Source organism: Leptosomus discolor, chromosome 9 (assembly GCF_034619465.1).
Source record: "Leptosomus discolor isolate bLepDis1 chromosome 9, bLepDis1.hap2, whole genome shotgun sequence".
Classification (NCBI taxonomy): domain Eukaryota; kingdom Metazoa; phylum Chordata; class Aves; order Leptosomiformes; family Leptosomidae; genus Leptosomus; species Leptosomus discolor.
In genome coordinates, this window is record NC_141399.1 from 13,890,872 (window position 1) to 13,916,366 (window position 25,495).

The 25,495-nt window shown below is 47.7% G+C and overlaps 1 protein-coding gene across 1 annotated transcript; it reads left to right on the top strand.

Annotated features, from left to right (window-relative positions):
* The first annotated feature begins 5,333 nt into the window (after positions 1-5,333).
* RAB7A (RAB7A, member RAS oncogene family) lies at positions 5,334-25,159 on the top strand. Its single transcript, XM_086470609.1, has 6 exons — positions 5,334-5,390; positions 21,002-21,062; positions 22,161-22,287; positions 23,153-23,371; positions 23,913-24,041; positions 24,209-25,159. Exons 2-6 carry the CDS (start codon positions 21,010-21,012, stop codon positions 24,302-24,304), a joined length of 624 nt encoding a protein of 207 aa, XP_086326735.1. The 5' UTR covers positions 5,334-5,390; positions 21,002-21,009; the 3' UTR covers positions 24,305-25,159.
* The last annotated feature ends 336 nt before the right edge of the window (positions 25,160-25,495 follow it).

Below are 25,495 nucleotides of genomic sequence, written 5' to 3' on the forward strand. Positions count from 1 at the left end.
AGAGGAGTGCTGGCACGCAAGCTGTGGGTCCCAGAATGCAGAGCAATCCAGGCACTGCCAGCCATCGGCTTGTCCTGCCTGTCCCCATGGCTTCAAAGCCACTAGTGTCATGAGGTGAGAGGTCTCAGGCACACCAGACCTTCACTGTGAAGGCTTTGGAGCTTGGTAAGTAACAGCTTGCAGAACCTGCTGCTTTAGTAACACACTGCTCTAACAAAACCTTGATTCCTGAAGAAAGGCCAGTTCTGCAAAGGCCTGTGTAGTTTTGTGGTGACTGTGTGCCCTCTCTTTGTACCTATTTTTATACTGTTCCTATGGTTTAAAAAAACCTTTAAGAAATGTCCATGTTTAGAGGGACCCAGATCTGACAAAGTAACTGACTCACTTTGGCCTCAGGAAAGTTACTTCACTCCCTGGATCATCTTCTCCACTTGAGTACTGAGAACAATCATATGAAATTACCTGGTACACCTCCAGCACAGCTGTAAAAAATTAATTAGCTGGTATTTAGCACTGCCTGTAAAAGTGGCAGGGTGTTGGTGTTGTTGGAGAACCTCTGTAGCTGGGGAGGCCAGCTGGGAGTGCTGCAGGGGACTCGGGTGATGGTCACTATTTGTGTGACAACCTTTTGGGATTACGGGCATAAATAGGATGTAGGCACCTCTCTGCCCCCGAGCCCAATGTCTGGACCACCAAAACACCTCTTTGCCCTGTGACGCTTGAACTTTCCGTGGGCTTTGGTTTCTACCAGTCCAGGCTCCAGGTAACTACGGTGGTGCCAAGGGGTAAGCGCAAAGCTGTGTGGTGCTCATCTTACACCGTCTCCCAGCAGCACGTGGTTGTTCCTCCCTGCCTGTCCTGCCAGGGCCAGCATAGGCACTTGTCTACGGGGATGTCCCCTGTGCTCAGCATCCATAGCCTCTGTAGGAGGCTGTGACTCAAAGGCAGAGCAAGGGAGAGATTTGGACCTTCACATCTCAGGGAGTGAGCTGGCATCTAAGGGGAGGTGCCAGCATTGCCGCATCCCAGTATTAAAGGGATCACAACTACAGTGGTTTTGTGGCTCTTGCTATTGAGCAGGGGGAAGCTGTCAAACGAGTCCAAAGCCATTTCTTTTAGGTGCTTGTGTCTCCTTTGGTGGGAGGGGATGTGGCAGTTAGGCTTTGCAGCATTGCAGGTCAGCCCCCGCCCACTGTGTGGGGCTCAGGCTTCCACGGTTGCATTTAGACCCTTTATTAGTGCTTTGTTTTTTAAGATGTTCAACCTCCAGCAGCTGCGTTTTATCAGTGAGTACAGATGGTGGTAATCCCTTGCACTATATGCCATGTCCTCTGCACCCCAGCAGAAGCTTGGATTGGAGATCTGCCGTGAGATAATGCGATTGCAGTTGCTTCCTACAGTTGGTATCTGGTGAGCAAGTCTTGTCCAGACCTAGCTTTTTGCTTTCATGTGTTGCTGCTGTATGACTTAGAAATCAGCTGAGGATTGCAAAGGTGAAAGCATTAGTAGATTACCGGAGCCGTATTTGTACTGGAGGCAGGGATTAGAGAAGAGGGCAGGCAAAAGACTACGGCTGTACTCTTGCCTGTGGAAATGCATATATGGTCATGCAGTAGCAGAAGATTTCTCATGAACAAAATGCCAGCAGAAGCAGGGTGAATCTGCTTTAGACAGGATAAAGGGTGACAAAGGTTGGAGTACAAAGGAAGATATTGTGTGTTTGCTGCATTTTAGTTCCCCTTTTTTTACTTTAGTAAGTTAGATCAGTATAATGATAATTTGAGGAAGCTGGTCTGGAAAGCCAAAGATGACAAAGGAAAGTGTTGCATAGCTAGTTGAGAGAGGACGGCTTTACGTAGGGATCTCTGGACAGTCAGTTTTCACTGAGCAGTACAGCCACTGTGCGCTGGTGCTACATCTTTCTGGGTATAGAGACAAAGAAGGGTCCCCACGGCTGTGCCCAGCAATGAGGAGGAGGCACTGAAGGACTCTGAAGAGCTGAAATATGCTGGACAAGTATCAGAGGAATTGAGCAGGCTCTCCCCAAGTCACAGGTGGCCAGAGGGGAGGTAGCTGTGTGTCCACGGAAGAAGGTGAATGCATTAGGCACTGTGGGGAACGTCAGCTGTTCACAGCCAACGTCAAGGATTTGTAGGTTCTACAGCTGAGGTGCTGTGCTCCCTGGAGGCCCTTCCAAAATCGGTAACCAGCAGGTGTTTTTTTATCTCTGCTATTTCGTTCACTTTGCTGTCTTATGGACTAAGAAGAGAAAGGTCCAAGGACAAAAGCGAAGAGATGGTGTAAGACATATCATGTTTTATTGTCTCTTAATTGGACAGATTAGTAAACAGAGATTAGATGTCACAAAGGGAAGAAAATCAAAGCTGGACACATTCTTACTTCCTGGTTTAGATGGATGAGTGCATGAAATAGGTTGAGGTTTCTGCCCTAGTAAATGTCTTAAGACCTGTCACTATAACCTTAGGGATCCGCTCACCTGTGTGAAGGTCCCTCAAAGGCAGAGAACAGATTTCTTCACAGCAATGTTAGCGATTGGGAATGATCAGCATTGGGTTTCAAACTGATCCTTTTTTATGGGTTTTGATATTATGAAAATAAGTGGTCAGATGAGGAATACAGTTTTCTTCACAGGCTACTGAGTCTAAGTGTGCTGGGCTGCTCACTGCACTGCACGCTGGTTTCTCCCAGGCCACCTGTTTATTCTGGTCGGGAGGCGTGCGTGTGTGTGTCCGTATGGCCAGGCAAAATGCAAGAGCCACGGCTCAATACTTCCATTTGCCACTTTCTTACCACTGTCTCTCTACTTTCATTCTGCCACACTGAACGTAGCTGTCACTGGTGCCAAAAGACAGGCATCCAGCCCGGATAGCAAGGACCTCTCTGCTGGCATTGGCCCTCCCGAGTGCCAGGATTTGTGTGTTTTTCAAGGCAGGCAGGATCTTGCCTCATCAGTCTGAGAAATTGCTGCATTCCCACAGAGGACCAGAAACTCATCACAAACAGCTATTGCATGACACAGCTGTTGGTCATGCCAAGAAAGCTGGCGAGCGACACTGGAACTTGGTGTGAGGTTATCTTCTGCGTACCAAAGGTATGTAACAGACGGTGCCAGGATCACTCTGTGGTAGAGAAGGAAGGATGAAATTTCATTCACAGTTTTTGATTGCTTTTCATATTGTGTAAAAAGAAAGAAAAAAGGAAACTCTTAGGAAAAGAATGCTGAGGAACGCTCTTAACTCACCATTAATGTCTGCTTATAATAGCCCAGCATGTGGGTCTCCTGTTAAAGGAAACGGACTGGGGCAAGCCAGCGCTCTGCCCCACCAGCTGCTGATGTGCCCAGGGCCCATAGTCCTGGGGCTGAGCTGAGAGGGTACTTTCCTCCCCATCCAAAGAAATCGTGTGTTTGGGAGGGGTTTCTCCATAATTTCACTAATCAAACTTTTCCCTCTTTTGTCCAGTCTGTGTTTTAACTGGTACCAGGTTCTTCTGCAGCTTTTTGCATCTAATGGGGCACCTTAAAAGCACTAATAAACTGGATGTCACAGGCTCTCCTCTCTTGTGAGAGAGGTTGGTAACAGTGAGTCCTGCAGGTGGAGAAATGAAGGTGGTACAAAGCTGGTAACGAACTTTCTGGCATATGAGGAAGCCCAGCAGCCCTGGCTCCTGTTCACCTTCTCTTAGTCTGCATTTCCACAACATAAACCAGCCCAAGGACCGGCAGCCGTGTCCTGCCTCACCCGCTCCTTCCCTCGCACGAGAGTGCCCTGCATGCAGCTGGTTCAGTGCACTAAGATGGCAGATTTACCCATGCTGCTTTTCTTGCTAGTTATCAGCAGGTTTAGAGCAGAGGTGGTTCCCGCTGCAAGCAAAACGCACGGGCAACACGGATGCCAAATCGGGCTCAGGCCCCTACGTCACTGTTGTCTGATTTGTCTAAAGTAGGACACCGTTAAGGACACCCCATGTGCTCTACGACAGATCTTCCTCAGGAGGGATTCAGGCCAGGCCTGGCAGGTAACAATGACTTTAAAAACACACTTGCTGCGCCGCGCTACCTTTACACTATTCACCTCCAACTGCTTTGTGAGCATCAATGAATCAAACCCACTAACGTCTTTCTGAGGTGAGCGTTCCCGTTTCCAGGTGACACACAGGGAAACTGTTGTTACCCTACTGAGGAGGCAAGCAATTTGCCTAATGATATGTGGCAGATTTGTCTCAGGACAGAAGGAAGAGCAAAGGTCTCCTGACTGCCAGTTCTGCGATCTCTCTGCAAATCGGTCTCTTACAGAGCTGGAAGCAGTCTGCTGTATGCTGCTCACAAGTGATTTTCTTTTGAATGTAGCTATAAGTAGCTTTGGTCCTTTTCTCTCTTTAATTAACTCTAAAAATATTTTTTTCCTTGGTTGCTTTCCCGAGTTCACAGGCTAACTAAATCCACAATAGTCATGTGACTTGGATAAACTCAAGAGAATATTCAAGTAATTCCTGAATAATAAAACGAACTTGCTGCTGACATGCAGAGTAGAAAATAAGTATTTCTCTTGTACCACCAGGGTGGTTGTTATCCCTTGAATTAAGATGCCGGAGAGTTCACATAGTCCCATTTTACTTGCCTGTAGTATTGATCTTGGAACTGGTAACTGCCTGCTTAATCAACCTGGACGTATCTTATATTGTCATTATTTTACTTTCACTTTTCTTGACAAATACTGTTGCTACTACCTCACTCCAGATCACAGCTGCAAATAAAAAGATCCCCAAAACCCACATTTGTGCCCTTGTGTCCCCATACTTTAATTTCTGAAAGCACGACTTGGGAACATTTCTCCATCCTGTTCCTTCTCTTCTTGGTGCTCTGAGGGAGGGCCTGCGGCCAGGCACGGCGCAGCGGCTGCCGCTCGGGTCTATGGCGGCCGCAGAGGAGGCAGGCCCCTTCCCACCCACGCCCCCCACGCCTGCATGGGCGTAGCGGCTTGCGCGGTGCCACAGGCCGCATCTGGACTCCCGACGGGCGTGCGCGGCCGGGCCCGTCTTCCCACACAAGCTCCCGGTTTCAGCGGGAGGCCCCCGGCCCCCACAGCCGGGGCGGGGCGCGGCCGCCGGCGCGGCCTCGGCGACCCAAGATGGCGGCCGGGAGCCCGCGGTCACGTGACGCACGCGCCACCGCTCCCCTTTCCCCACCCCTCTCCGCTGGCTGCCGGGCGGCGTGCTGACGTCAGGGCCAGCGGGCGGGCCCCGTGACGGGAAGTTGTCGGGGGGGAGGCGGAAGTGAAAGCGGGGAGGCGGTAGGGCCCATTAAAGCCGACCGAGGCGAGCGGGGGGTGGCAGCGAGTCTCGGGCGGGCGCCGCGGCACACGCACCAGGTGAGGACTTGCCGGGCGCCGGGGCCGCGCCGCTGGGGGTGGGGATCCCCTCACGCCGTGGCCTGGGGCGGGGGGTGGCGGCAGCGGCTCCGCCCCGGCCGCAGGAGCCCCCGGGCGGGGGGTACCGCTCGGAGCCCCTCCCCGCAGCCGGGGAGGGGGGCGCCGCCGGGCCCCCCTCCGTAGGAGGGGGGGGGGGGGGGCGGCGAGGGAGGCGCTGCCTTCGTAGTCCCTGGGCGGGCTCCGCTACCGGCGCCTGGCCCGCCGGGGAGGGGTGGTGTTTGCCCGCCCCCGTGGCGGGGTCAGTCGGCCGGCGCTGCCGGGTGCCGAGCTCCCTGGAGCGGTGCCGGGCCCGGTCCTCGCTTTCTTTGGAACAATAGAGCTGGGCCGCGGGGGTCTTCCCGGGAAAGGGACTTCTCCGCGCAGCGCTGCGGGAGTGGGGACCCGCAGGCCTTTCCCGAGATGCGCGTTTCTTGAGGCCTTTGTGGGAGCCTCCCCTACTGAGAGGCTTAGAGGGGCCCGAAGTGGTACCTCCCAGGGAGGAGACCGTATTGTCTGAGACATGTGCTGCTGCTGTAGCTTCCTCTCAAAGCGTGAAGAGGCTTTGGGGCAGCTGGTGGCCGAAGGTGGCCTGAGCGCTGGTCTTCGGGGACGCGCTGGGTTGGGATGGTGAAATGCAGCTCTGGGTGGTCGGTGGATATCGCTTTTAAGATGAAGAGGCTGCTCTGGGAGCAATTACTGTGACAAAACAGGAGGCTGAAGAGACTGGCAGTTATTGCGAAAGCAGCACTCAGCATGTGTAAAGCCTGAGTCAGTTCTAAGACGTATTAGAGTGGATGTTAGAAGTGCTTTTGGCTGTGAGTGTATAATAAGGTAAATTAAATGATAGATACGTTATTAGTCTTCAGGTATATATAGACTAATAAATATGGAAATATCTAATTGTTGTACTTAAGACAACTGCACTGTCTTCCCCATAGAGGGATTATTTTCGTAGTACAACAGCTGTAAAAAGGCTGTCTTAATCTCAAGTAAGTAAGCTTAGCATTGAAATGAGTATGTTTTACCCAGTAACCCTTTGAGTCAAAGCTAGAGTTCTCAGTATTATCTCCCCGAAAACTAAAAATACTTGCTGATAGGCAGAGCTGTTGGGATATGTATGAGGGTTTTCTTATCTGTAAACTAAGAACACATGACACAACAAAGTCCTCCCAACTGTAAGCAAGCTGTTCTTTGACAATTGCCAATATGTGAACTTTAAAATTTCCAGTACTTGCCACTGGCTGGCTAGCTCTGGCCTGTACCTAGCACTCTGTGTATCCATGTGGGAGCTGGGGCTGGGGCAAGTGGAGAGTTCTCTCTTTAGGGGAATGGTTCATAGCCACCTGTGCCACAGTGTTTGGCTGGCTATGACTTAAAGGCTTACTTGTGGCTATACCGTGTTCATGAGCTGCCGTGGTACTAGTATTGAATGGTAGAAGCTGCAGCCTTATGCTGCTTCCAGTAGAGTCAGGCTGCTGGACTCAATGTACCCTGTTCTCTCAGTAGCTGTTTTTGAGGTTAAAGTGGGTGGAGTCATTTGAATATTCCTTGTTAAATAATCAGGCTTCATTGCTGTGCTTATTCAGGAAGAACAAGTATACTTGTCTTCCCCCCCTTGTGACTTCCAACAGCTGACTGAACACATGACTTGCCCTCCATGAACTAATGAGTAGACCCACCATGCCTGGCCTGAGTCCTCAGAATCCAAAGCAGCTCTAATACTGTTACTTTCAAGTGCTGCCCCCCCCCTCTTTTTTTTCTGCTATTATGTTAATACCCTACTTCTGGTGTAGAAAAGCTGTAAGATGGGGTTAATCTGACCCCTCAGTAAGGGAAACTTTTAAAACCCAATAGCAGTTTCTTGCTTTCCTAACCTGCAGTGAGAAATATAATTGGTAAGATGCAAGGCAGTAGCTCATTAAACTTTCTTCTTCCTGTGGTGTCATGCAGTGGTCCATGTCCTCAAATACCCTACTAATAATAGTTCAACATGGCACACTGAGTTGTACCTTAAAAGGCAAAGGTGCCAAGATAAGAATTTAAATAACTGTGTTGCAGAGACTGTACTACAGGCATCCTTGCCCTCCTACCAAAGCCAGTGAGTCAAACTCAATGCTGAGTAGCACAGACATGTTTCAACATTGATGAATCCTTAACTGAAAGTGGAAAATGCACAACCTCTGCTATAGGCTCTCCTCTGAAATCACCTAGGGAAGATACTACTTTGTTTGGTTTGCTACCCTAAATGAATGCCTGTGGGCAAGAGGGCTACCAGATTCAATTTCTGCAGCACCTTCTTAAAGCTCCTGTTTTAAGACTCTTGTGTTGGAAGGTCATGTGAATTACCTGTCGGAGCAAATCTCTGGTAGAGCTTGTCCTTGAGGAAACATGACAATTACAATCAAACCATCTGTGCAAAACTATAAATAGCTTTGTCTCTAACATGTATGGGATTTTGGTCTGACTTCTCTGTGAAAATGAGACTAGTTTATGCAGAACTTAGCATTTGGCTGTAAACAAAATTGCTTGTGCTTGATTAGGGTGCATTTTTAAATGCTGCATTGTGAGATAGGTGTCTGTCAAGCCCTGGTTTGGGAATAAAGGCTCTAGAATAGGGCACTTGGATGTTTGCATTGTCTAAAACTGGTGCATGTCTGGGCTCACGGATACTTACTGGTAGCTGTCTCTGTTATAACATAGCAATTTTTTCAGTTAGTGAAGTATAGTGAACATTTGATAAGCAAGGACAGAACGCTTGCCCTGCATGCTGCCAGTGTTCTCTAAGGTCTTCTGGGCTTCTCCTCAGCTGTGACCTGAACTGCTCTTAAACCCTTGTTAATAGGGCCTAAGATTCCCTTGCAGAACTGTAGAGTAATTTAAAGCTTGTGCCTTGATGGAAGGGAGTCCAGGTAAGACCTTACTTAAATGCTGAACTTAGCTGGGCACTAGCATGCTGCTTGTCTGACAGCAATCCTGTATCCTTCAGATGCTGAAGTACTTCATCCTTACATAGCATTGCTTTGATAATTGCAGTTTAATTGCCTGATGAGTTGGAGTTCAGTTGACTTCCCCCTGCAGCTTCCTAAAATGATCTCTTGTAGTTGCTGTATAACAGGCTGTCTTCAGACATAGTGAAGTTGTGTGGACATAAGTAGATTGTGAGGATAAAAGGATCCTTTTCTGCAGTGACAATCCAAACATGAGCTCTGAATCTCAGAACTGAATTAGGTGTGGGTAATTAATTGAATGACAGTAGTTAATATACCATTTTCAGTTGGGTGATTAGCTGCTCTATTGAACATTGTATTTCCCTTTAAATGCACCTTGAATAAAACTTCCAAATGAGTGCCCAAGGTCAGTGACTCCACGTGTGCTCTTCAGAAATAGCAGGTAGTGAAGGGATACCCCTCAATCACATGGTTGCTCTCTAGCTTCCAGCTTGCTTGTTGCTTTTGTGCTCTGTTCGTGGGGATGCAGTGTTCGAACCCGGTGTGCTGCTGCATTTTCTGCTCTGTGGAGATCTGCTGTGGTGATGTCATTGTTGCTGTTAGTGCTGTTCCTGCAAGATTGCTCCTCCTCTCCGGTGCCAGCAACGAGTGCTCTGTCCATGTGGGAAGCTGTGTCAACACTGCTGTTGCTAACTCATGGTCAGTGGTGGGGAGGGAAGTGAGCTTGTCAAGGCCACTGGAGTGTGTTGATTTACAGCTGATCTCAAATAGCCTTGACTTTTCTCACTAGGGAACCTGTGCTTGCGGCCGTGGCTGTTTTCACAGGGCGGTGAAGCTTCAGGAGGGGTGCACTGCTTTTGAGATGGGATTGAACTTGTGGCCCAGGTTCCTCTTTGTATAATTTAAAGGTGCTTGATATAGTGAGTGATTTGCTCTTGCCTCTCCATAACTACTTAAAATGCTGACTTAAGGTGACTAATTGTTTCTAACTACTTGCATGAGTTTCAAGCAGAAATTCCTAGATGAAACTGAGTAGATCTTTATATTGTCAATTAAGAAAATGGTATTTTTCTGGGGTCTGTCCTATGTCACTGCATGCTGTAACTTTGGTCACGTGCCAGACAAGCTGGACTAGTGAAGTGGTGGACAGAAGTGAAGGCAGGCAGCTGGAGCTGCCTTCAGAGGCTGCCTGGCTGGGGTACCTGGACCTTGGTTGCTGGGGTTACTAGTTTGTTGAACAATTCTGTGCTGAACCCTTAATCTCTCTCCAGCTGGGAAGCTGCATCCACTTGAAAGTAACCTACTTGGTGCTGTCTCCCTAAAGTGGGCTGAGTCACTTGGCTCTGTGGCGCTCTCTTTCTCTCAGCTCCAAGACATGGATAATAGTATCTGAAGTCCAAACTGGCACCATGGTGTCTCAAGCCTGAGCAGCGAGATGGCTGTAACTGAGGCATGCCTAGGCCTGATCTTCCCCCCCACCCCCTAGCAAGAAGATGCGGTTTACCAGCACTGCTCTCTTAATCTTGCCATGCAAGTCACTTGAATGAGTTTTTTTTGGTCCTTTGTGGAGCTTCATAAAGAGAATAGCTGAGCTGGTAAAGTATTGATGCAGGATCTGTGCAAGAGGCATGACGGTATGAAGTATGAGTCTGAAACCAAGTCTCCACAGTAAGAATTCCTTGTTAGGCACTGACTCAGCTGTCATGGCAAGCTACCTGTTACACTCCTATCCTGGGACTGAAATACTTGTCCTTCCTGCTCTTCAAACTGCATTAGCATAGTAAGAGGTATTGAGTGTGTGGAGGATCAGGAGTTCTGCTTGCAGATCAAGGTTTAGTTCTTAGATTGCAACCTGTCCCTAGAGGAAACTGCCTCTCTAGAAGACTCATTACTGAGAACAGGACCTCCTGGAACAGATGTACAGGAGTAAGATTTTTGCCATTAGTGTTGGTCTTGTACTTTTCCACATCTGCTGGTCTAGCAGTAGGCTCTCCTGTCAGTATTTCTCTGGGCTCTTCTATCAAGCTCCTGGTGCTGAAGGAGAGAAATATTCACTCTTGGATCTGAATCTCAGGTGTAAGTTACAAGGTCCAGTAGGCCTCCTGAGGGCCATCATTGAACTAGAAGGCCTGAACCTTGGTCAAAGTCTCCCTTCAGTCACTTGTTTCCTGCCTAGCCTCTAGGAACTGGTGGAAGCTAGCAGCCAGGAGTAGATAAACAAGGCTTGTTTACCACTGACAAGGTCTAAGATCTGTGCTTTGCTTACCACTGCAAAGATTGTCTAACACCTCCTATTTGTCTTTTTAAAACTGAAAGCATTACAGGAATGTGTGAAACCTTAGGAGGCTGTAGACAAAACTAGAAATTAATCTGAGTACTTGAAAAATACTGTCAGATATGGTAAAGATCTCACAACTTTAGCCAGGCCACTAAGAAATTGTAACTTGCAATATGGCCAGCCTTATCTTCTGGACATGAAGATTAAAACCCAGCTGGCCCTGTGATTGATTTATAGAAAATAATGAGGGAATTGTGTTCAGTGGGATGGCCTGATGTGAGAACCATGCTGGGGTATTGATATTCATATAGAGGTTACTGAAACTGTTGGTTGGCTCTACTGGTTGGGTGGCTGTGTGCAGAAGGCTGACAGACACGACTGTATAAACCAGGCTGTATGGGCACTATAGCTATGTTCTCTTTAGTAGCATAAGATTCATCTTGCATGACTTGAAAGCTCTCCACCAAGGAGACTGTGCTGGTAGAGGCATGGCAACATGGAAGCTATACTGGTATAGCTGAAATGCTTTGCGTAGGCAAGGCCCTTAGTCAAGACACATGGCTTGTTGCCTAGTGTCTCCCAGCAGCCAGCAATGTGCTCAACTCTCCTCCCACATCCTGAGATTGTCTCCCCCAGGGCAGAATAGGGGAAGTTGAGCTTGCTCTGATAAAGGGGGAGGGGTGTTAAAGCAAGCATGCCTGTTCTTGTAACAGCTTGATCCTTAGGGAAAATCAACTGGGAACTACCTGAAATCCTGTAAGATTTACAGGGGAACCGCTTCCTTCTGGAAGGTAGCGGCACAGCAATGCTGATGCTTGAATGGCAACATAACTTGAGCCTCCAAAAGAAGGGTAGCTGAAGATCTTCAGTCACTTGCTATCAGCCTGTTAAGGCTTGGTATGTGTCTGCCTATTCCTGGGAGAAAGATGTCCTATGGTATAAGAGCCCTTCAGCTGCTGGAGGTACCGGTGGAGTAAGAAACTTCATGACTGGAAACATCCAGGTTTCAGTGAAGCTTCTGGTTCTTCTCGCAGAGCTGTCTTCCTATAACCTGAAGACTACCGCTTCAGCAGCCCTGGCTTTCCGCCTCTAAATCCTGGTCTTGTTACTGTATGTGACATTAGCTCTAAAAGGGCATTCCTACACTCCTGTGCACAGCTGCAGTCTTCAGATACCTGCTACCTGCTGTGGAGATGGAGGTCATCCTCAGGCTGCATTGCTGTGCAGCATGGCTGGCTGCATTGCTGGGGATGCTTCCTGTGCTCCCTTCCCTCCCTCCCTTTGACTCGGGTTGTTTATTGCCTGGAAGTACTGCTGTAATCTTAGGCAAAGCAGCAGTCTGGGCAAAGCAGTGTTCCTGTAGACAGCAAGAAATGACCTCCAGACCTTTCCCACTGCTCCTAAGCATGCTGGTGGTCTGACTAAACATGCATGGACATGTCTGCCTTGGTACTGTAAGCAAATGAATTTCTGTACTTGTTTTGCTCCCACTTTCAAACCATGTAGTCAGATCAACATGGTATCTCCTCAAGAGAAGGTGGCTGCTGTAATATCTAAACTGGTAGAGATTGGTTTCTAAGCTTTATACCTTCCTGGATGTGGGGGCTCATGCAATGTAGTTTGGACTTTCCTAGGGTAGAGTCACAATTGATAATGGCATCTTTAGAGCAATAAACTTGTTCAGTTCCACATCTAGTATTTAAACATTGTGCAGGCATAAACCAACTCTGATCTGGAGAAATGCCGGGAGGTGTAACAGGGCTGTGAATCGGTGAGGCTTGGACTGGAGAACTTGGCTTTGAGAACTCAGGCTTTGAGCTTGACTGATCATATGCGTCAGTGCCTCTCAGGAATGCAGTGCTCTCCAAATCTCAGCACTTGCAGCCCTAATGGAGCTGCAGCTGAGCTGAGACCTCAGGCAGGGCAGACCCCTTCTCACATGCAAATCCTGTGATTCCACTGCAGAAGTGGCTCCTACCGGTGGCATGGCTTCTGCCTTCCCTGTGTCAGCTGGACTCTGGCAAACTGGCCATTGGCATATCTTCTTCCAGGAAGCTCTTTGAGCCCTTGCCCACAGCAGGGGTGCATCCTAGAGCCTCCAGCTGGGGATTGAGGGTATGTCCAAGGCAAGCTAAAACCTTATTGCCACTGAAAGTAGGGTCTTCCCCAGCACCAACTCTGGAGCTTCCTTGACCACATCGAGAGCCTATTCTGCTCACAACTGTTCCAAAGCTTTTGCTTTCCAGCTCTGTTTCCTACATGTTTCCCCAAGCTGCATGTTGCCCCATTGTTCTCTCTTGAGCACTGAACTTTAAGAGCATGTTACCCAGAAACAGGATGCAGCAGAGTATGCCTGTGGGCCTGGTGCTGTATCCAGCTGGTAGCTAGCTCACAGAGCAGGTCAGTTGGCTGTTGGCACCAGGTCACACCAGTTTGGTGCTCACACTGAAGCAGCCAGTGGACTGAATTTGAAGCCATGTGGCTGAGCTGTAGCTGGCTGCTGCTGGCTGGTTCCTGAGCTTCACTTGGTCCTAGAGCAGCTCCCCTGGCACTGGAGGCTGCAACTCCACCCTCAAAATGAGGTGGAAACTTACTGCAGACAGCTGTAGTCTAAAAAGCCAATTCTTCTGGGATACTGAAACATGTTTTAAGATTCTATTTTGATCTGAGCCATGTCAGTGTGCTAGCAAGCAACTAAAGCTCTAGGCTGTTCTTCAAGAAGGTGAAGCTTTTGGCTTAGGGCTCTCAGGTGGGGGTTGGAGATACTGAACAGCATACCTACACCTGGCAACTTGCATTGTGTTTTACACAAGGTATCAAAAATTAATTTGTAGCTGAGGCTCCCAGCTCCCTGAACAGAGGTAATTCCTGCCTCACAAGGCTGGCTGGGCACTAACTGGGCAGAAGCCTACTCTTGGTGAAACTGCAGTGAGTAGCAGGCAGCCTAGCTGCTCCTCCTGAGAAGGGAACGATGAGCTGTGCTTGAGCTCTTGGCTGGGTACCAGCAGGAGGGAATATATTGGTTAGAACAGCAACATAAACGTGTGGGGAGGAAGGAGGTGGAAAGCAGTTTTGAGATGCTACTGATACAGCAGCAGCTAGAGTGTATCCTTCTGTGAGGCTGTAACAGGAATATCTTGCCAGCTGCTTTTGGTGTGGGCTTCACTTTAACTGACTGCTTCTCTGTGGTGCATCGATGAGGCCTGAAAGCAGCTCTGAAGCACCTCTGATTGTATGGACTGTAGGAGCCTGTTGCCCTGAAAAGCAACCCATTTACAGAGAGCAGTTCTTGCAAGTTGTCAACCCAAATGCAAAATGTTTCTAATTTGCTTTTTAGGCACAAAGCCAGCACATGTCTCCACTAAATATGAAGCTTTCCTAGATGGGATCTTCCAGCCAGCTGGGCAAGCTGAGTTACTGGTAGACCCATCATGGGAGTGGAAGAGGGTACTGTCTTGCTTATGCTGCCCTTGTCAAAGGAAGACTCAACTTGCTGTTAAAACTTCATCTTCTTCTGTAGAAGTGAAAAAAAAAAATAAATCAAAGACAGGCTTATTTCTAGTTTCTTCCTTAAAGACAGCTTGGCACCTCTTAAGCCATGTTCATATGAAAGTAACAGCCCCTGCTGGTAGTCCTCTGGCTAGCACTCAGCTTTTTCCCAGCTGAAAAAGGACCGGGCTTCTGCTTATGGGCTGTTGTGGCACTCTCAGGAGAATAAGAGTGAGCAAGCAAGATATGTTGAAGGTTGATATCTGCTGGCCTCAGGTAGGCATTCATGAATTGCTCAGGCTGTCACTTGTAGCTTTGCATTAGCAGACACTTTGTTAACAATGTCTGCTTGACCAGGTAGTTAGAACCAAGGTGTTGTTATTAAATGACACTGGTACAATCTGTTTGGCTCCACCTTGAGCTCCTGGTGCAATTGGAGTTTGAGGCTTCAATGCAAAGGGTGTCTGGACCACTTGGGTGATTTGGAAGTGGGAACTGTGGTCCTGGTTAACTAATGGTGGTCACAGACTATCTACCTTCCCTCAGGATGAGGCCTTGCATTTCCAGGGTAGCTGAATTGAAACAAATTCATGTGTCTACTCAAAGCCTCAGCTAAACTTAGCTTGATAAATCATAGCAGGGTACAGCGTGACCGTGGGGCAAGTGGTACGTGCCAGTCTGGTGTGCTTGATCCTGTAAGAACAGGATAAACATTCATCGAGCATCTCCTTTCAGTGGATGAAGGTCTAAGCAGACATAACCCCCAGAGGTGCCAAACATGCTAGGGAACTTGCTACTTGTGGAAAGGAACTGGTTCAATCTGACTGAGCTGGTCCTGAATCATTCTTCCAGCTTCAGTTTCCTTGAAGAAATGCAGAACCGTTGGAGAGGGGAAATAAAAATAGCTCTTTGGTGTAGTACAGAGATTTAATGCTATGCAGCTTCCCCCACGCGAGAGCACAGTGAGCAGAGGTGGTGTTTCTGTGTCGGAAACACACTTAGCTGCATTTTGGGACACTTTTCCTGCATTTCAGGACAGAAGGTTCTTCTAGTGTTCAAATGTGGCTGTCTTCTGCTCAGTGTGGTCACTGTGGCAAGCCCACTGCAGTGTGTGGTATCTGATATCCCCTAATGGGGTACTGATCTATGCAGATTGTCTTTCTTATGGTTGGGTGTTCTTGCTAAAGGTCCTGTGACATAGTGGAGCAGTGCTGCTCTGCTTATCAGCCACAGCACCCAGAACAGACCTGCTGTGCTTCAGGTTCAAATGTGCCTTTTTGTGGAACACCTACTTACTCTTGTGCTGCCTGCTGGGATGGGGAGCAGAACTAGATATTCAGAAGTGTTGCAGTGAGTTTAGCTCTGCTTGATGCTTGCTCACCTACTGTTTTGTGCCTTGTTGGCATAGTGTTAAATATCCCTGGCAAAGGACACAAGGTGAGAGGTGCAGTCCAACAGTCTTGCTTCAGACTTCAGCTGGCTTCTTGCAGAAGGTGCGGATGGCAAGCTGGTATATGCAGGAGCAGAGAACTCCTAGTCAAATGTCCCAGTTCTCACCTCTGCATAAACATGCTTTAGTTCTTTGTTAGGCTTGTGACTTGAACTGTTTAATAGCAAAGCTGGGGTGGTAAGGATTGCTCCAGCAGCTTGTCAACAGGTTCAAAACTGATTATGGGTATGCTGCTGCTTAGGGAGCTGTTGTCTTCTGTGGAGGTGAGATTCCCCCCAAGGCTAGCTACTTTCATACTAAAACTGTCCATGACAACTTAACAGGGTGTTCCTATTGCAAGGCCTACTTCTGTTAAAGGATAGGTAATCCAAGAGGTCTGGTGGGCCATCAGTGCAACCTCCTACTGTTCTTTGCTTGTACCAACCTAATTAATATTAAAATGCATGCACTGTGACTTGACACATGTGAATATTTCCAAGGAATCCTTAACCATCCATTTCTGCTTTGAGTTAAAGGAGCTGTCTTAATATAGCAGGTGAAAGGACAGTTGTAATGTACTTTGAAGCAACAACAGAAGCCTAATTAGATTTGACATAGGCTTTATTTGCTCTTGCATCTGAGGTGCTGTAGCAGTATGGAGCGTCACAGGACAGTTTTTTACTCTTCCTTTCAGATCAGCTAAGGCACTAACATGTGCAGGTCAGGTGTTAGGGATTCTCCTTTGCTGCTCCAGCAGGCTGGCCTTATAAAGGTAATAACACTACTGTGGAAGAGAGCCTGTACCATGCTTAATCTTGTGAGGGTCAACATACTGTTAATGGCTTGTTTGCTTAGAGGCATAAGGGTTCAAAAATGAGTGGAAGGACCCCTCTTTTGTATTAGAGGCAGCTGTCTTGTTCCTTTGGCACCAGTTAAGCCAGGAGGAGGAATGATGCTGACTGGCTTCCTGATTGATGGGAACTTTCTCATGACTCTCAAGCAGGGCTAGCTGGGTGTGTTGGTAGGCTGTGTTCTGAGCAGTCATGCAGGTAACATCGCTCCAAGAGACTTCACACAGTGTAAAACAGAACTGATGTCTTGGATCAAATCTTAACGAACAGGTTTTTCTTCATGATATCTCTGAAAAGGGAAGTGTTTGTTCAGAAGTGCTCCTGGGGCTGGATGCGAGTCCTGTGTGAGCTCACACACTGCCATCTTAAGGGCTTATGTGACTCTTAACAGGATGCTGTTGTACAGTGATTATACCAAATATCATAAAGCAAGATGAGCTGCATGTATAGTGCAAAATAGTCTTAGACTTGGATACAGCTGACTCATCACTACCATAGTTTTGGTCTCAACTCAAGCTGACCTTGCTTTTTGCAAGAGCGTGGGAGAAACCCTTTACAGCCTCTGTCTCAGCTTAGGTCAGTTATTTAATGTTTCTTGCAGGTGTGACTAAAGAAACTCATGTGAACTAACTGCTCCTTCAGGTATTTAAACCTGCTTCATCTGTGAGCTAAAGCTATATTCTTCTTGGTCTCCCTTAGTTGATTTTGTACTAGCGAGGTTCACCAGAAATTAGATCTATATGGCTTAGAGCATGTATGTGGGCTTCCTTTCTGGGACACAAGGCAGTAATGAATGTACTCAGTGCCATGTAATATGAGAAACAGCCTGTGTTAACAAGGGAATAATCATAAATTGCCTCTGACATAAGGCAAGGAAGTCTTTTGGGTACTGAACCTGGCCCGGGGTTGGTTGGTTGCACTTTGTTCTACTGACACAGCAAATGGCATGCTGTAACCAGAATTGACTGAGGTATTTCTGAGCTCTTAATTGAACCGCAATGTGTGGAAGCATCCTCTGCCATGCAGGTGTTGTATTTGCTGTTGGCTTAATGTGAGCTGAAGTCACCAAATCCTTTGCATGGTGTTAAGGAGACTGTAGTAAGGCTTCACTTACAGGACCTTCAGAGAGCACTAGTGTCTTTCACTTCCAGTACCTCTGCTTGTTAAAAAAAAACTGGCTGGAAGCAGACATTGGAAGAGGCATGGTATCCTGTCCTTGGAGTTGTCTGACCTTTGGGTTGCTTCATAAGAAACCCTAGTTAAGGTAATGGGAATGTCTTCAATCAGTCTAGATTGAAGATCTCACTAGGAATGGTCAGACCTGTTTAGCACAAATAGCTGCTTTAAAGCTGGAGCTGCTGTTGGAGACCACACAGAACATGGTAAGGGTAAGGAAGTAGCAAAGGTGGTGCTGTAGAGAGCAACTTGGTGCTACTTAGAAGGGTTTCCCTCTACCAGGAGATCAAACACTGGTACTTACTCTAAGACCTGGAGATGTGGTCTCCTCTCCAAAGGCAAGATCTCTTCTTGTACTGAGCAGGGAATAACTCTGAAGTGTTGGTCTGTTTATAGGTGTAATGAGAAGATTAATAAGAGGGCTTGGCCCATCAACTGGCTGGGCTTCAAAGCAGCATTAATCAAGTCTAGTAGAACAGGGGCGGGAAACTCTGGGCAGTGTCCACTGCTGGTCCCTGGCAGGACTGGCGTTCCTTACTGTCTCATGGCCTAAACCAAATACCAAGCTGAGGCAGCTCCTTCTGTGCTGTGGCTCATATCCGTTGCATCACCTGGGATGGAAGCAGAGTGTCTCACCTGACTGGTGTTCATGAGGCAGTAATAGCCCTTCACTCTGATGGGGTAGCCCATCAGCTATGACAAGAAGGCAGTGTCTGGTCTGACTCAGACTTCCTTCCCATGGCTGCTCAGCTGAGCTACTTCCAAGGTAATGAGACTTGACAGGGCAATTTCCCCTTCCTTCATAGTGGGACTCCAGGCTGTGTTGAACTTGGGTGCTAAGCATCCAGTGTGATTTTTTTTTTTTTTTTGTGTTGTAATTTAGGTCTCTGCAAATCCCTCCCTGAGCGTGAGAACTAATGCCAGCTTGTCCAAAGCTGCTTTGAATACCAGGAAATAGTGAGCTGCAGCAGCCAGTGGCAAGTGATACTGAAAGCACTCAGAGGAAAACAGAAGCAGTACATGCTGGGTTCTGGCACAGTCACTTTGGGCTGAATTGTTTTCCTCTGTCTTGAGAACAGGTGACTCACACTGGACCTGAACCTATACAAATGCTTCCATGACAGTTCAGTGTTCACAGCTGTCTTTAAGCTGTTTCAAAGCTCTACTCACTTGCTTCTTGCTCCATCTGGGCTGATTGTGCTGCAGAAGTCTTTTGCTTGGCTAGCACAAGTGTCACTTGTGGTACATGCTTTGAAAACACAGGAGGTGCAGTCTGCTTGGAGGAACTTAACATGGTCTGTTCTCCCCATGGCTATAGATGGCATGAGCTATAGAGTGTGGATCTTGGCAAGAGCAGAAGCAGGACTAAATGTTGGGGTTGTTGACAACTTTCAGCTGGCCGCATCTTGGGTAATATAGCTGGGCTGCCAGTTGGATCATTGAGCAATGCAGTCCAGCGTAGACAGCCTTGGAAAGGAGAGCTGTTTACACTTGGAGAAGCTGTCCTGTGCAGGCTCTCCAGCATCTGTTAACACCCATCTACGGATAGCATGAGCTCTGTGGGTGGCCTGTCACTGCTGTTCACTCAACAGCCTCTGGCTGTTACCTTCTCAACAGTGTTTCCTATCTAGATGTATCAGTAAATCACACCCATGAGGTGGGTGCAGTCCAACAAGGTGTAGCTGTAAATACACCACTACCTAAGGTGGCCACAGGAGGGCTTCTTTAGCTTCTGCAGCTTTCACTGGTGGAAAAGTCTAAAAGACTTGCATGTCTTTTAGTCATCTCAAGCTTTGAGTGTTAAGATGTTTTACAACTGCACTCTGAATCTAGTAAGAGGCTCCTACACCTTGAAGCATGTTACCTGCTGTAGTGGTGGGATGAAGCAGATTGCAGTTATCTAGCAGCTTAGGCTGTTGCGTATCCCAGGAAATGCATGGGGCTGAGCTGTTCAGAAGATGCATATATCCATTTTGTTGAAGTGAAGGCCTCCTTAGCTGTGAAAGTCAGGAATAGCTCCTCAAGAATAGGAGTTCTGTGGTGCAATGGATGTGGTGTAGCAGGATGGGAATTTTAGGGTAACTGAGTCCTCATACAAGGGCTTAATACATGAAGCCTGTTGTCAAGGGTCTTTGAACTTGAGTATCACAGCTATAACCATTGTCAGGCTCCTCTTGCTGTACAGAAACTGCAGGGCTTCTCTGGGAAAGCCAAGGAGTCCTTGTGTTGTGGACCAGGTCAGTACCAAACCAGGTTCTGTGATCTGATCAAGCCTGGGCACCTAAGAATGGTTTGTCCCATTCTCTCCCCAGAGGTCAGGAGAAGGGCCTTATGGTGGTAAGGGCATGTTCAGCCACTGGTAGCAAGACTTTGTACTTGCTCTCGCTGTGCTAAAGCACACCCAGAAGTGTATCCAGGCCTGCTGCAGATGGTGTACTTGTAGCTTCTTCACCAATCTCAAGGAAACGTGGGAGCAAGTAAGAGTAAGGATCTCTGGAGCTCAACTCTCACTCTTGCTAATTGGATGGACCACTAGTGGCCCATTTAGAGCTACCTGCCTATGAAGTGGACTGTAGTCATGGCAGGATGCAGCTGAGCAAACAACTCATTGTCTAACAGAGCAATAGGTTGAATGTTGTGAGGTTTGTCACTGTAGCCTTACTTGTCCTTCCACTGAAGGTGAGGTGGCAGTAGTTAGCTTTATATGCTCTCAGCAAAGCCGTGGAGTCTGGTAGCACTTTGCCGCGTAATTCAGCTGTTCAGCTGGCCTGTGTGGTTGCGTTACGACCACTTCAACCGCAGCGTATCCTTGGGACTCAACTTTCACAAAGCACAGCTGCTAGAGAAAGCTATTGCTTCTCCAGGCTGAAGCTGAAAGGTTGGAGGAAGCCCATTTTAAATTTTTTTCTACTGATTTTTTTTTCTACTGGAGACTACTGAACAGTGTGAAACTTGAGTGTGGTATTAGACACATCTCTGCTTACATGTCACTTTGTAGCATGTGTAAGAATTAGCTTGTGTTGGGAGCTGATATACTTTACTGTGCTGTGTCCAGTGAGGCCAAGGGAGATGACCTAGGCTATTATAGCCACAAAATGGCCTGGAGATAGGGTCCAAAATGGACTGGGTACTGTAAAGGACAAGTGCTTGGCTCATCTACCTGTTGGTATTAAGTTGCCACTACTGGTCTCACATGGCCCTGCCTATGAAATGCACAAACACCTGGCTAGTGCTCAAGTGTAGCCTTGCATTGAAGGAGCCTGGTTTCAGGAGTGCTGGGCCCTGCCTGTTCCAGGTTCCTTGTTGGGACTTTGATTTCTCAGGCTCCAAATTTATTGCTTTCCGCCTTGAGGAATTGCATGCTAATGGTGTCTGATGGGATTGTTCCTCTTCTTTTCTAGTGTAAAAGATGACTTCTAGGAAGAAAGTGTTACTGAAAGTCATCATCCTTGGAGACTCTGGGTAAGTGGAGGAGCCTTTAAGCTGCTAATCTGCATCTGGCTGGAGCAGTGCTCTTGACTAGTGGGAGCCTGGATGCACTGTAAGAAACCAGCAGTGCTGGGAGGAGAGATTCTGCAGCCCCAAATAGCTGTGTTACCTTATAGCTTTAAGAACTCTTTACCACCCTCTGTCCTGAATGTGTCCCCTTAGTTAATGTCTTGGAGTCCTGCCACAACATTAAATAGGGGAAATGCAGTGGGCAGACTGCTCCAGTAGCACAACTGGATAGCCTTTCTGCAAGGAGGATGTGTGGTGTTGAAATGAGCATTTCACTTAAAGAAACAAACAAAAAAATGAAACAAAACCAACTGCTAGTAAGCAATCTTAGGTGATTTCTTAAAACTCTGCCTGTCAGAAACATAGTTTTATACTGAGCCATCTGCTTAGCTTCTTTCTGGTCTGGCTAGAGCCTGCCCCTTGGAGTGAAAGCCTTTGCTCTGTGCTGTTGAGCAAGGAGCCTGCTCTACTGTTGCAGGTTACTTGCTGTGCAGGCTGTAACCTGACTCCCATGACATAAGGCTTATTTATACCACTGTGTCCAGCAAGCTGTTGATCAGGGAGTGTTTCTCAGCCACAGAGAGGGCATGTGAGCCTCTAAGCTGGCTCTCTGGGGAGGATTTCCACCTCTGGGTGCCTAGCAGATGTGTATATCAAGTGTTGCCAGGTGAGATTATCTGTTCCTCCACCACCTCCTTCTGCAGAGGCTGAAGATGACTTTCTGGTGGGTTTCTCTGGGGCACTTAATCTTCCAAAATTGCCCTCATAATCATAATGTGATGCATGCTCCTAAACAAGGATCAGATTACTGATGGGGAAACAAGGTTTCTCAAGATTGTAATCCTTCGTATCCTTAAGTACCTAATGCTCTTACTCAGCATGTTGCCTCGACATCTATTGCTGTAAAAGCCCCTTCTTGCAGAGGTGAGTGCATTTTCCCTCATTGAAAGACCAGGCGGCTATGGTGGAAGGCAAAGGGCACTGGGTGGTTCTGTTCAGGGTGGTTAACACAAACAGTGTTGTAGAAACAGCCTACTTAGTCTTTTTTGTCTTTCTGTACAGGGTGGGGAAGACATCACTCATGAACCAGTATGTGAACAAGAAATTCAGTAACCAGTACAAGGCTACGATAGGTGCAGACTTCCTGACAAAAGAAGTCATGGTGGATGACAGGCTAGTGACAATGCAGGTAAGGAGTGACGCTGCTCTCTGCTGCAAGGGGTGCCTGGCTGCCTAGACCACACTGGTGTGGAAGTATCTGCTCCAGTGTAGTCCAGAGCGGTGCAGAGGTCAGTGTACTGAGTATGAATCATGAATCTTGTTTGCACTGAACTGCTCTTGGCCATAGGTGCTGCCGGGCTCCTCTACAAATCTCTGCATGGGAACAGGGGAAGGCAAAGATCAGTTTGGGCTCAGCTAAGAGCAGCTTTGCCAGGCCCAGTTTAAAAAACAAAACAAAAACCCAAAACCCACACCAAAACCGAACCAGCATTTGGTACTGTCAGTGAACTAGATCTTGTTAGAAAGATGCATTTCCCTAGTGTTCAGGAACTGGAAAGGGCTGGGAAAGGACTTGGGTCAGCTACTTGTGCTGCCCAGAGTCCTGCAGGTATAGTGTTAACCTACCAGTCTGCTTCTGTCTCCAGTACCTGAAGCTTTCATCTTTCTGTGGTGAGACTGACTGCAAGGCAGCAAAAGCCCTGTTGCAGCCATCAGAGGAGTGTTTGGACTGTGCTGGTACCCAAGTGCACCCAAGCACTGCAGGCAGGTCACCTGCTGACCCTAATACCCAGGTCCTGCTTGCCCAGAACAAGGATATGTCCCTTGCTGAGGCTGAACACTAAAAGGGTTAACTATCTTAGAAGGGTGTTTCTGGCTCTTGATACTTAGTGCCTGTAGAAATTCCTAAGCCTTCCCAGCTTGGGAGTTCCCAGCTCCTTTCTGGCTAGCTGGGGACTATAGTTGCCTGGTGGGGAGTTTTGAAATGAATGCCCTAATTGTGGACTGAGTAGGTCAGAGTAGAGCTGGCTTATCTGCCCTGTCTTTTGCTCCAGATATGGGATACAGCAGGACAAGAACGATTTCAGTCTCTGGGAGTTGCCTTCTACAGGGGAGCGGACTGCTGTGTGCTGGTGTTTGATGTCACGGCCCCCAACACATTCAAAACCCTAGACAGCTGGAGGGACGAATTCCTCATTCAGGCCAGTCCAAGGGATCCTGAGAACTTTCCTTTTGTTGTACTGGGAAACAAGATTGACCTAGAAAACAGACAAGTGAGTACTGGGTCTTGCTAGCCTCCTTTTAGGAAATTGCTGGAGTGGGAGACTTTGTAGGAACACAGGAGGGTTATCTGAGAAACAGGAGTGGGAGGTGCCTGAGTGTAGCTCAGCTGTTCTGTGCTGCTGGGGAAGAGTTTCTCCTGCCTGGAGGTCAAGCCCCTGTGTGCAGCATGCTCCTGCCCACTGGTGGAAGGATTGCAGCAGCTTCCTGGGTAGATGCAAGGAGAGAACTGATTCTCCTTCCCCAGAATGGCTGAGAAACTCCTATGGGAGCATGTCCCTGCTCTGCAGATGCCTGAGCAGTCTCTGCATTGTGGTCTCATCTTCCTCAGGTGTGGTGCTCCTTGCTCTGGGGCTGAGTGTATCTGGTGGTGGGCAGCAGTCTCCTGTGCTCTGTATCAAGGCTGTAGTTTTGATGAGGTCAGAACTGCTGTCTTAGCTCAGGTTGGGTATGAGGGGTCTCTGTCCTTGCCCTGGAAATAAAATCCCCTTCCTGCATAGCTGAAGGTGGTGATGCTGCTCTCTGTCCACCCAGGTCACCACAAAACGGGCACAAGCCTGGTGCTACAGTAAAAACAACATCCCCTACTTTGAAACCAGTGCCAAGGAGGCCATTAATGTGGAACAAGCTTTCCAGACGATTGCACGAAATGCACTTAAACAGGTAGGGAGGGGGCCAGTGAGTGACCTGTGCCGGTCCTGCCTGCTGAGCTCAGCTGCTGTGGGCAGCCCTGGGCTCTCCACCAGCTTTCCCCAGCTGAGAATGGTTCCTTGCATGCTGGGAGCTGTCTGTAGAGCTGTGGCACTAACTCCTCCCTTCTCTCTCACTAGGAAACCGAAGTGGAGCTTTACAATGAATTCCCTGAACCCATCAAACTAGACAAGAATGACCGAGTGAAGGCTTCTGCAGAGAGCTGCAGCTGCTGAGGGGAGAGGGAGGGGTTAAGCACAGTCCTTCACAAATGAGTATCACACTTAGGCCTTCAAACACACAGCCCCTCTTCTGTGTTTAAAAAGAAATTGAAAAAAAATTTCCATCTCCAGCTGCCAAAATCCACCCATCTTCCATGAGCATCTGAGAGTCCCGCACTTCAGAGCTCATGTCCCCACACCATCCACATCACACTTCATGGTAACAGACCTTTCTCTTAGTTTAAAATGGAAACTCTTATGTATGTTTGGAACTGAATCTAATTCCAGGTGTCCAATGGAGAGAAACTGTTTACAGGTAATCTGTGTAACAAGTTACATACATTTTTAACTGTCTCGTGTTTTCCCCTGTGAAGGCTGCAACTGGAAAGGCTGATTACCCATAGTTCATTGCAAGCTCAGCACTCAGTCCAACTAGGTTGAGTTTTGTATGTATCTCTGTTAATGCTTGTTACTTTTAACTAATCAGATCTTTTTACAGTATCCATGTATTATGTAATGCTTCTTTAGGAAAAATCTTATAGTACATGTTAATATATGCAACCAATTAAAAATGTATAAATTAGTGTAAAATTCCTGAATTACATGTTCAAGTACTGAAACACAGATTGTGTAGAAAGTGAGGGGGACACTTGTGAACTGCAGCGTGCTAGCAACACAAAGTCCAGATAGAGGCAGTATTCTGTACAGAAGAGATGAACTATGTAAGCCTTCTTGTTTTGAGGCCAAAGAGGCTTCATCTTCTGGAAAATCTGTCTGGCTTCCTTGTATCTAAATTCACAGATTTGCATAACAGCATTGATATGCACACTGGATTATTGGATTTAAAATTAAATACAGCTATGAAATGACCTCATTTGTTCACCTCCCCTACTGCTTAACTCCTAACATCCTGGAGCGAGTGTGAGAAGGAGCCAGAGCTGAGGTGTCCCAGAGGCTCTTTGTACTGTGGAAGGAGCTCCTTTCTCACCTGGGTTGTGGTAGTGGTTTCTCAATGAATGACCTGGACTATGAATCTTCCCTTTCTTCTTACTGACTGCTAATCTGGATTTTTGGTATGGAAAAACCTGGCAATCTAGTCCCTTTTCTCTCTTCCTTTCTTCCTGGTATTTGTTCTTGCGTTTGTAGCTTGCTTAAATGGAGCCCTTCTACCTGTTTTCCAGAGGTCTACATTCTAGTTCGTAGGCT

Coding starts and splice junctions, on each gene's coding strand:
- RAB7A (XM_086470609.1), top strand. CDS start 21,010: ATGACTTCTAGGAAGAAAGTGTTACTGAAAGTCATCATCCTTGGAGAC. Junction 21,063..22,160: donor ATCATCCTTGGAGACTCTGG/GTAAGTGGAGGA, acceptor CTTTCTGTACAG/GGTGGGGAAGACATCACTCA. Junction 23,372..23,912: donor TTGACCTAGAAAACAGACAA/GTGAGTACTGGG, acceptor CTGTCCACCCAG/GTCACCACAAAACGGGCACA.